An 11,894-nucleotide genomic window follows, 5' to 3' on the forward strand; every position below is an offset into this window, starting at 1 on the left:
TTTCTTTTTTTCCTAATCCTATCCAAAAAAGGATTGAAAACTTTAGTTTCTCTCCTTTTCTAGGATGCTGGCCAAACTCCACAAAATAAAACCGAAGAAAATGATGATAATTATGCAACATTCAAAACAAAGAACATAAGAATATATTTTTTTAAATGATTCATTGTGCACTTATGCCTGTAATGAGATTTTAACGCACTGTAAAACTAAGTGTGCTGGCTCATTTAGCTTCTCACGCAAATATAACGCAGAGAGATGAATAAGTCAAAGACGGGGTGGGCTTTTTATTTTTCTCAGAAGTGTGAAGGAAAACCATAGCATATAAAGAAACTTAGGCTTTTAAATCACAGATGGAACAACACAGCCTATCTATATGAGGCCATGGCTAAAGGGGTCCTCAGACCTCAGCCCAGCAAAGCACGACAGGTAAAATGACGAAAAACGAGCAGGCCGAAATTAAGTCAAGATCTCCTGTGATGGTCTCCTTTTCATTTGTATACCAAGTCCCAGCAGCTTCTGGAGAGCTTGGGAGGTAGGAAGGGAAGAGAAATTCTAGCCGCCCAGGATTCTTAGAGAATCTTTGGGAATTCTATTTCCGCTACACGTCTATAAAAGATTTGTCGGATACATAACTCTCAAGACTGTAGACGCAACATGTTCCTATCGCGTTTGTGTACCCACACACATACATGTCTCTCTTTGTCTCACAGAGCCTGACATTTGGCCAGCAGGTTTTTCTCCCCCTTTTTTGAAACCTCAAGCACCGAAAAAATTTGGATCTGATTATTTCCGGATCGCAGGACCAGCACTTTAAAATGGATGAAATGCAAGCAAATTGCCCACCAGAGCCAGAGGGGGTAAATGCTTTCAAAATAACTCATACCTTTCTATTAGGGGTGCACTAGCCCCTCCAAAGACTCCCCAGGACATACAAGGGCTTCTGATTTGGATGAAGAAATTCTACCAGGTAACACCACCAAAACGGTCATGTTTACTCTCCACCATTCCTGGTCTCTAATGCCCGGCAAACAAACTACAACTGCATTTTGTTTTCCTTTTTTTGAGAAAAAAAAAAATCTATATACTAGCTATTTTTTTAAGTTACAAGATTGACTACTTCTTGGCATTTACGGCCATGTTACAATGGCTGTTTACTAATGGCAGTGACACACATGTGTCACGATCCTCGGTCTCTTTTTTTGTTTTTGCTAGGACTTGCCCCGTCTCAGCACACTGTAAAAGGATCCCAGAGAGTCGCTGTGAATTAAATAGCGAGCTCATTATCTGGCGTAGTCTGGGAAGAGCAACTCTGGACAAATGGTAAACTAAGAAGTTTTCTAACTATGGCATAGGTATTACTTCCAAAAAGGACAGATAAAACACCAAAAGCAAAAATATTTTAAATTCTCTGGGAATATTCAGGAGGCCATCCACTATGCTAGCTCTCAGTGAAAGTACAAGCTGGGGAACCAGAATCGAATATTTGGAAGAGAGAGGCTTAGAAACCACCACTCTCTCAGGGGCGCCTGGGTGGCTCAGTGGGTTAAGCATCTGCCTTCGGCTCAGGTCATGGTCTCAGGGTCCTGGGATTGAGCCCCATATCGGGCTCTCTGCTCAGCAGGGAGCCTGCTTGCCCCTCTCTCTGTCTGCATCTCTGCCTACTTGTGATCTCTCTCTGTCAAATAAATAAATAAAATCTTAAAAAAAAAAAAAAAAGAAAGAAAGAAAAGAAAAAAGAAACTGCCACTCTCTGTTGGTAGCTTTGAGCACATCCTTGAGCCTCAGTGTCTTCATCTATAAAATGGGAGTCAGAGTCATGATGTGCCCAGCACTCTAAAGACCACAAAGCACTCTACATCTGTCCCCTTAGAGCAGCCCACAAGGTAGGCAGAGCACAGTTGGCGTGAGGGCAGATGAGAGAATGTGTGGGAACACAGGGTGGAAACTGGAAAGCACTGTGCACAGGGAACAAGCGTCATCGGGCCATCACCACAAAGCCGTCTGCCTCCATAAAGCCCAGATGTTTACCTTCTTTCCTTGTCAGGACTTCCAAAGGCACAGTGTTGGGTGTTTAATAATAAGAAAGAAAAATGCAGCATCTGGTAATCTGGCCTTTGCAGCTGCCTGGAATCTGGATAAACGGGACTCTGCCATAAACAGATCGTGATTCTTATTGTAAATGATGACAATGTTAGTCCATGACGTCGCACCATCCCCAGCACCTCCTGACTCCAGATCTGGAAACACCGAGAAGCCCAGCATATATGGATGAGTTGCTGGATTCAAGGGCTCGCTCCCTTCCTCGGCTTAGGGTCTATCTGAAGCAGAAGACAGCTCATCTGAAACCTGACCCCAGGCGGAGCAGTACCGTCTTCTCTCTGGGCAGACGTGGACACAAAAGACCCGAAGCTTGGCTCCTCTTGGCTTCCCCCAGCCAGCGCACCCGAGAGTGAGCTTCACATTCAATATTTTAAAAATCAAACCGGTCTCCCTCCTTTCCCTGCCTCCTTCACCACAAGTATCACTTACCCTAGCATGGTAGCCTGGCATGAATTAATAAAAGTGACCCCTTCTAGCTTCTTCGTTTATAAAGCATTCTTACAACCATCGTTAGATTTACCCTGGGAGGAGACATTATTACCTCTCATGCAAATGGAAAACCAGAGGCTGAGCACATTAAACACACCCCCAGAGGAATCCCCACAATTACCAGACACTGAAGAGACCCTTTCACTAAAGCTCTCCTCAGTCTTTCCAAATCGGTCTCGCACTAAATTGATAAGTGGGGAAACTAAGGCTCAGAGAAAGAACAGCTTCCCCCCAAGCTCCCACAGATCATAGGTGGCGGGGCATAGTCCGTGGATATTTTTTGTTTGGTATTTGCATCTGTTTCAAATAAACCTATGATTTGGAGCTAGACACCAAGCATTCAAAGGGTTACGTGGTCTGGGGAATATTTGAGCAGGAGCAGGGGCAGTAAGGTTCCTTGTGACATTTTTAAGAGAACTGCTGAAGCCCTGCGGGGAAGTTCATTTTGTCTCTGATCACTGAGGGACTGGACTGTGAGAAAGAACTCTCTTAGAAGGACAGAGGTCACGGTGGAAATTTCTTCAAGCCCAGGTCAGTGAGCAAAGGTTGGTCAGAGAACTCCCACCCAGACCCCGGGGTGGCCTTTTACACAGGGGATGTTTTCCCCACTCTCAGGCCTCAATTTCCTCATCTTTCAAATGGGTATGATAAATTCTACGCCACCAGCCTCACTGGAGACAGTGAAGAAAAAAGTTTAGAAGCCTCTTAAAAAGCTTAACCAGAACGACCATCTAAGGATACAAAGAAAGAGGCTGTTCCTCCCATCCCTTTATTCTCCTCTGCCCCTTCCCAATACAATCCTGACTTAAATATCTCATATATTAGACATTGGTGGGGGAAGGGGAGTGTAAATAAAAATAACTGGGGTTTGGAAGAATCGAAGTAGAAAGTTCATGTGCAAAGCCTGATGAGGTCTCTAACCACGGCTCTGAGCAGAGACCACATTTAGGAGAGACATTCGCCAGGTCCTAAGAGAACTCCGTCTTCAGGGACAGCTACGATTTTTTTAAAACCTAAAACACTGCAGGAGGTACCTGTTTAAGGGAGGATTATGTGTGGAACGGTGCAAGCTAAAGAGCTCAGCACAGCAAATATTACTTGTGTCTTGCTTGCTACCCACCACTCTGCTCTCCCCAGTAAAAGAACACTTCCTATGCATACCCCAGTAATAATACTCTGAAGCCATTGTTTGCTGTGTCCACCCTTTCAAACAGGATCCCACTCTGTTGGGAGAAGAGACTAACATTGACAATGAGGCAAGAAATTGCACTCTTCAACAAAGTCAGGTGTTTTCATCAAGAAGAAAAACACTGTTTACATTCATTTCATTTTACCACTGCCTGAATTTGGAGGTTGGTTATTTTCTCCCCAGAAGAAGCTCTCATCTCTAAAACCAAGACACTCTAACTTTTCTAAGTTGCTGGGGCCGATGCTAAAGGATTTATGTCTACAGGGCCAAAAGAAATCTTTGTCTTCCTTGAGAATCACCCGAAAATAGAACCAAGAAGCCTGAAAAGCTAAAATAATGAAATCCCAAGCCTTGGTTTCTCTCAGGGAGAAAATAAGCTGGGAGGAGGGGGTACCAATCTGTACCTTAACAATCTCCCCAATTTCTGGTTAATTATCTGTCAGCATGAAACTTATAAATAATGACTCAATAATAATTAACTGTGATGAGAACGGGTTCATGAGAATGCCTGCATCATCGCCGACTTTGAGCCCATGAACCCTACTGGGGCCTGCACCTTACACCCACCAGCCTCACTGGGTAGAGGAAGGATATTGCAAAGGAACTTCTGACCAATTGTGCTTCTGAAGCTTCAAATTCAGAAAGGCCTTCTTTTAAGCCAGAAATTAACTCAGGCTGAATCACAGGTTCATAAAATTTTCCATCAGGAATCCAGAAATCATCCGATATAATTAATTCCTTAATTGGCAGAAGGGGAAACTGAGGTTCCAAGAGGGGAGAGGTCTTGCTGAAAGCCTCTGGTTTTTGTTATTTAGCATCAGAATATGTCCAAATATGCCTGTAGGCAGTTCAGAGATAGTCGAGTTGCTAGTCACCCTAATTTATAAGATTTTTTGTAAGTTTCACACAGCTTTAATAAGAAATACAGAGATGCAAAATCATGTAATCTGGACTTTCTATACACCCCCTTCTCCAGAATAGGTTTATTGAGTTTAAATTAGATGCCTCTTAAACGGCCATCATTTTATAATGACGACCAAGTCCCAAACCACTAAAAAGAAACTCATGAACACTAGAGAAAGTACCACCAAGTTCCCACAAAGGTGTGCAGTGTCCGGGCCAGGCGGCCCGAACTTCTCCACACCTTCTGCCAGGCACGCTGGTGGGGCGAGACTTACCCTTCCCGGCGGCAGCGGCTTTGGACTGCCCAAACTCTCTGGGGCTCCGTGGCCGGAGGAGGTCGTGGGCGCACGGCGGCGGCACAGGCGGCCGGGGCAGCAGGTCACGCGGGCCCCCATCCACGCAGCCACCGCCACTCACGGTGACCCTGAAGGCCATGTGCGTACCGCCAAGGCCAGTGGGCCCGCGGCCTGGACCCGGAGCGCCGAGAGCCTCCTTCGGCCTCTTGTCTGAGCGCGCCTCCGCCACCTCGCAGTGCATGGCGCCAGGGCAGGGCGGGCCACCGGGGGTCGCGCCGGGCTCCTGGAGAGGGGAGACATCACCCGCGCGTTAGAATGAACGGAACAGCCCCCTTTCTTGTCCCAGGGTAGGTTTGGGCAGGCAGGTCACCACCACTCCTCGGTTTATTCCCCGTCTCTAAAATGGGTTAGCCCCACCACACTTACCTTAACCTGACAAACACACCTGATCCCGCAAAAGCCCCTTCCCGGCACAGAGTGGCTCGCACTTCTTCTCTGGTGTGTCGAGGGCCCTGGCCACTCGCCGCCACAGCGCATTCCGAGAAGCCCGTGCACCCTCCCGCTCAAATCTGCCTCCACCAACACCGGCCTTCTTCAAAGGAAGAATGGGGAAACTGAGGCCTGGAGCGGGGAGAGCGCCTGTACGGTGTCACCCAGTGAGACAGGAGCGGGCGGCAACTAGGATTTCCAGGGCAGGACTCTGGCGACGCTGCGGAGACTACTCCAGGTGGGGCAGGGGCTGCGCGCCTCCTGGGCGCTTCGGGGACCCGGCTGCGCGCAGGGATGAACTGCGCACCCACCGGTCTGGGGCGCGGACCCTCCGAGACTTACCCACGACCACCCCAGCCCGAGAGTGGGCGTCCGATGATGGGCGCTCACTCCTGCGGCACGAACCCATCACGAGCACACGGAGACACGCACACTCCCACGCGCAGCAGAGAAAATGAACCCATCGCACGGGCAAACCCGCACAAAGTCGGTAACGCCCATGGACGCTGGCTCCCACGCATACCACACACCCCCGCAAATGCACACTGGAGACACGGCGTGCCACACGAATTGCTCTCTCATTCACCCGCTCAGACACTCAGCAACACCAGCAGCCTCACCGGCTCACACAACACAAACACGCGCGCTCGGTTCCTCTCCACAGGGTCTCGGCCCTTCCAACATCCCTCCTGGAACAAGGGCCCGGGGCCCCCAAACTCTCCTCTCCCCGCTGCGCTCCCGCGCCATTCCAAAGGTCCCGGGATTCCGGCGTCGCTGGGACCCTACCCTCGGACCTCGGCCCTGGCGCCCGCCCCCTCCCCGGGTCATGAGCCGCGCCCCCTCTCACCTTGCCGCCGCGGCTGCAGCTCGCGGGGCGCACGGCTCGGCGCGCCTCCACTGGCGCCGCAGCCCCCGCAGCCGCCGCTGCCGCCGCGTCCTGCGGGGCGGCATCCCGGGGCGGGGGCGGGGCCCAGACCTGCCGGACAGCCCCTCCAGCCACTGGCTTGATGAGGCTGCCGCGTAGAGGCCAATCGCGGCGCGAGGGCGGGGCCTCCTTGCCTGGGAGCCTGGGCAGGGCCCGGCGCGGGGCTGGGCGGAGGGTTTGACAAGCGGCGGCTGCCGGAGCCCTGCGCTGCCCGCTGCCCTTCGGCCGCCTGGCCGGGCAGGGCGGCGCCGCGGGCGAGAGAGGCAGGGCCCTGTCGTCCGAGCTGGGCTGGCTGGGCGGCGGAGCGCACTGGGCGTCAGGAGAGCCAGGCTGTGTCCCCGTCTGGCCCAGCGGCTGAGACCCGACCCTTCCCTTCTCCGAGGTCAGTTTTCTCATCAGATGGGATCCGCGAAACCTGCGCGCTGAGGTAACAGATGTGAAAGTGCTTTGAAAGTTTGGTTGCAGAATCCAGGCGACTCACTCAAGAACTTGCACCGCATTTCACAGCCAGTCCGCGGCAGCGTTGGGAAGAGAACCGGGGATCTCCGACCACTTTTCTTACGTTTTTGTTTTTGTGGTGTTTTTCACCGTAGAGTCCAGCCTAGAGGGTCTCAAACTCTGGAGCTGAAAGACAAACAAAAACTGGGGCACCTAGCTGGCCCAGTCAGAAGGCCATGCACCCATGATCTCAGGGTCGTGAGTCTGAGTCCCACCTTGGGCGTAGAGCTTACTTTTTAGAAAAATTAAAAAGTTTATTTAAAAAAAAAAAAAAAAGACAAACAAAACCAGATGCCCGGTCCCAAGTAGAAAATATTCTAATTGTATCTGTGCATCTGTCTGGGGGCAGGGCCCCAGCGCCTAGATTGTTAGCAAGCTCCCAGGAGATCTTAGAGTCCTGAGGATTGAGACCCACTCCTCTAAGTTTCTTCCAGGCCTGGATTTGGGGCTTCCCTCACAGACAGCAGTGTCTCAGGGAGCCCTGTCCAATGTATGGGAAGAACATCACCTAAAGAACAGGACTTCTCACGTTGGAAGCAGTGGCTCAGTTCCCTTCTCTGAGCTTCAGTTCCCTCCTGTACAAAACAGGGCTGTTCAGGTGTGGCAGAGCTGGCAGCAGCATCCAGGCTTCCTGACTCCAAGTCTAGTGCTCTCCCTTCTATACCAGCCAGTTTTCCTCTAAGAGGTATAGGATGTCAACCAACCTGGCCATTACAAACAGGTCAAGGGCCAAGGGCTCCATAGAGCACCTCAAAGTCTTGTGTGTGTCTGGAGACTAGGAGTTGAGAATTGTTGCTACTTTTATGGTGCAAGGAGAAGAGGTAGAAAGGTTGAAGGGTAGCTCACCAACCCCTCCAACTAGGTACCCCCCTCAGAAGTTCTGTGCTGGCTGTGCGGTCAACAGGCCATGTGGCTTTAGCAGATCATAATCTCACTCTGGACCTCAGTTTCCATTTCAAAAAGCAAGACAGTTGGAAGAAGGTGACTGGCATTTCCGGTTCTACCTTTCAGTGGGTCCAGGAGCTGAGCCCTCTGCGCTCCCTCCCTCACCACACACACACACACACACACACAGCACTGCACACTTAGGACTCTGAAAACACTTGCCGAATAAGTCATTTAATCAGCTATAACTGCAGGCAAATCTATCCCAATTTCCAAGATGTAGCAACAGCTCATTCACTTAGTCTTTACTGGGCACCTACCCTGAGCCAGCCCCTATAGCCTCAGCTAGGGTAATGGACATCCTGCCCTTCCCCCAGAGAGCTCACAGCTCCACTCCACCAGGACAGATGGCTTTGTAAAGCCTAAAAAAGCAATGAGAAGGTTAATATTCTCAGTAAAATAGACCTCTTAAACACTTGTATACTGCAGGACCCCTTTGGGAATATACAGAACCTAATGGGTGCATGCATTTTTTTTTCCTAGAAGGAATTACAAGGAATTGTTAACATTGGTTAAGGGAATGGAGTGCTGGAGGGGTACTTTTTCATTTTTTTTTTTTTACTTTTTCTATCAATATATATTGTCCTCCCTCTCTTTAAATAGGGATTATTTGAGTAGTAGGGCTATGAGCTGTATTTTTTCTTTATAGTTTTGTTATAAAAATAAAATCATTAATATTTTAATTATCATGAAAAAAACACAGCAAAACAAATAAAACCCACTTCTCCCTTCAGCAGGCCAGACAATAATGTATATTTTTTATACTAACCAGTGTTCGTACTCAAACTGGTTTTTGCCCTTCTAGTCCCACACAGCCTGTCTACTGGATATGTCCATTTGGCATCATCTCCAAAAGCAAACATGATGTTTCCTTTCTTGTGTCTACCTAGTGAATGGCCCATGGCTAAGTTCCCCCATGTCAGAAGTCTGATTCATCCAAGGCCCCCCCTCTCCCACATTCCCATATTTGATTCACCATCAATCCACCAAACACATGCCCCCACACACATTTCTTCCCAATTTTTCTACTTGCCTCTAGCCTCATCCTCTTCTACCACCCATTTTCCATACAGGTCTCTCTCTCAGTCTCTAAAACATAGATTAGACCATGTCACTTCCCTGATGAAGACAATGATCATTAATAGATCTCAACAATCATCTCAATGAAGTCAAACAATTTTCTCACTCCACTACTGAACCCTATCCTGTGTTCCCTAAAATATTTTCATTACCTAGAGCCCAGAAGATATATTCATGTCTTCATAGTTTTGTATATCATATTTCCTATACTAACCTTTTTTCCTCTTGTTCTTCGTATTCCTTCCCATGAATTGTTTGATACCCAGCTCAAGGGTCACTTTTCCCCAGAAGCCTTCCTGAAATCCTCTGGCTACAGTTATTTTCTTCTTGCACACTCTTACAGCGACCTCTACTTCATTCTATCTCAGAACTTATATTATACCATTTTATAACTACCAGTTCAACAGTCTGTCTCTTCCTCTAGACTGAGAGCTTTCTGGGAGCAGGGGCAGCCTTTTGTCTTTGTAACTCCAGAACCTAGAACAGATTCTGGCACAGAGTCAGGACTAGGTAAATGTTTATGGAATGCTGATTGAATTACTTGATACTAACCACTGCTTCATTTGCTTGACTGCATTTCCAGCTAAGCACTTCTTCAACCTATCCAGACCTCTCTAGTTACCATCTTTGTCCAGAATCGTAAACATATACTCAACAAATGGTTGAGGCAAAAATAGACATGTCAGTGTATCAAGCATCTCCCATGTCCTGGAAATATGAAAAAGAGAATGAATAGAGGTGATGGATGTTACACTGCTTACCCTACCTCTTTCTTGCAGCAAGAGAAGAATTAACATTCACTGGGGAACCTACTATATCCCAGGTAGTATGGCTGACACTCTCCATATGTGATCTCATTTTATCCTGAAAACTCTGAGAGAAAGAGATTATCTTCTCCATCTTTTAGGTGGGAGAAAAAAAGTTCCAAATTAAGTGGTTTGCCAAAGTTCTCAGTTAAGAGTGTCTTCCCCCCATACATCCGTGGTCAACTGATTTTCAGTAAGAAGGCCAAGACCCGGGTACCTGGGTGGCTCAGTCAGTTAAGCGTCTGCCTTCAGCTCAGTCATGATCCCAGGGTCCTAGGATGGAGCCCTGCATTGGGCTCCCTACTCATCGGGGAGTCTGCTTCTCCCTCTCTCTCTGTCCCCACCCCACCCCCCGCTCGTGCTTTCTCTCTCTTAAGTAAATTTTTAAAAATCTTTAAAAATAAATAAACAAATAAAAATAAGAATGCCAAGACCACTCATTGAGGAAAGAATAGTCTCTTCAACAAACAGTGCTAGGACAACTGACTATCCGCATGTGAAAGAATGAAGTTGAATCCCCATCTCATTCCCTCTACAAAAAGTAACTCCAAATGGATCAACTTTCTAAATGCAAGAGCCAAAAAACATAGAATACTTAGGAGAAAACATAGGGGTGATCTTTGTGACCTTGGATTTGGCAATGGCTTCTTAGATGTGAAACCAAAAACACAAGCAACAAAATTTTAAAAATTGGACTTCTTCAAAATTAAAGACTTTTCTGCACCAAAGGACATTATGAAGGCAGTGAAAAGAAAACCTACAGAATAGGAGAAGATATTTGCAAATCATACATTTGATAAGAGTTTAGTATACAGAATATATAAATAACTCACATAACCCAACAGCAAAATGACAACATAGTCAAAAAATGGGCAAAGGACACTTCTCCAAAGAAGATATACAATGGCCAGCAAGTATCTGAAAAGATGCTCAAACTTATTAGTCATTAAGGAAACATAAATCAAAATTACCATGAGGTATCATTTCATACCCACTAGGGTATCTATAATTTTTTTTTAAAAAATGAAAAACAAAACAGAAAAGAATAAATGTTGGTGAAGATGTAGAGAAATTGGAACACTCATACATTGCTGGTAAGAATATAAAATGGTTCAGCCACTGTAGAAAACATTTTGAGGATTCCTCTTTACATTTAACATAGGATTACCATATGACCAGCAATTCCACTCCTAGGCATATACCCAAAAGAACATTGTTGTGGAAACAATCCAAATGTTCATCAGTGGATGAATGGATAAGCAAACTATGCTTGTAAACACATCCGCATTCACACAATGGAATACCCATTCAGCCATAAAAAGGAATGAAGTTCTGAAACACATTACAAGCTGGATGAACTCAAGAACACTACAATAAGTGACAGAAGTACATAAAAGGTCACGCATTGTATGATTCCACTTATATGATCTATCCTTGATAGGTAAATCCATAGAGACAGAAAGCAGATTAGTGGTAACCAGGGCCTAAGGGGAGAGACCAATGGGGATTATCTGCTTAATGGCTATAGGTTTTCTTTTAGTGAAAAGTTTTTGGAATTAGATAAAAGTGATGGTTGTACAATATCATGGATGTACTAAATGCCACTGAATTACTCATTTTAAGTGGTTTATTTTATGTTACACAAGTTTTATTGCAATAAAATTTTTTTAATTTAATTAAAATTAAAGATTATCCTCTGAGTCCAAAGCCTGGGTTTACTTCACTGCACTTTGTAACTTTCATTGAGAACAATCCACAAAATGGCTTTAGTCATTTATGGAGCCTTTAAAGGTTGTAGCTCTGGTGTTATCAAGCTAAGGAACACCAGCAAGTCACCATCCCAGGATCCTCAATACTGTGCCTGCCAAATAAAGATGACAGCTTCTGTGGAGGCTTCTGTGGAGACTCAGTGAGAAGAGGGAAGAAGATAGAATGAACCAAAAAAGAAGAAGTGATGATGATGATGAATGAAACACCCAACATACTTCTCCCACCACTTCCAGACTTCATTTTATTAAGTTGAAGGTGCCCTTTTTAAAAGAAAATAAGGAAAAACTCCTGAAGAATCCCAATATGGAATACAGTCATAAAGGGGCAATAAAGCTGTTCTAGATAAAAATCTCATATACTGGGGGTGCCTGGGTGGCTCAGTGGGTTAAAGCCTCGGCCTTCAG

At 46.6% G+C, this 11,894-nt stretch overlaps 1 protein-coding gene across 3 annotated transcripts in view; it reads right to left on the reverse strand.

Annotated features, from left to right (window-relative positions):
- The window catches only part of GLIS1 (GLIS family zinc finger 1), a 215,850-nt gene extending 209,474 nt beyond the window's left edge, over positions 1-6,376 (reverse strand). Inside the window, exons 1-3 of one of the 3 annotated variants that reach the window (XM_059376634.1) lie at positions 6,314-6,376; positions 5,404-5,569; positions 4,957-5,260 (exon numbers count right to left, since the gene is read on the reverse strand). In XM_059376634.1, the coding sequence (XP_059232617.1) occupies positions 4,957-5,260; positions 5,404-5,514 (415 nt within the window). In that variant the 5' untranslated portion in view covers positions 5,515-5,569; positions 6,314-6,376. Of the gene's footprint in view, positions 1-4,956; positions 5,261-5,403; positions 5,570-6,313 lie in introns of those variants that run through there. The other 2 variants (XM_059376635.1, XM_059376636.1) reach the window with 2 other exon arrangements.
- Positions 6,377-11,894: the final 5,518 nt, after the last annotated feature.

The sequence above is a fragment of the Mustela nigripes genome, chromosome 14, assembly GCF_022355385.1.
Source record: "Mustela nigripes isolate SB6536 chromosome 14, MUSNIG.SB6536, whole genome shotgun sequence".
Classification (NCBI taxonomy): Eukaryota; Metazoa; Chordata; class Mammalia; order Carnivora; family Mustelidae; genus Mustela; species Mustela nigripes.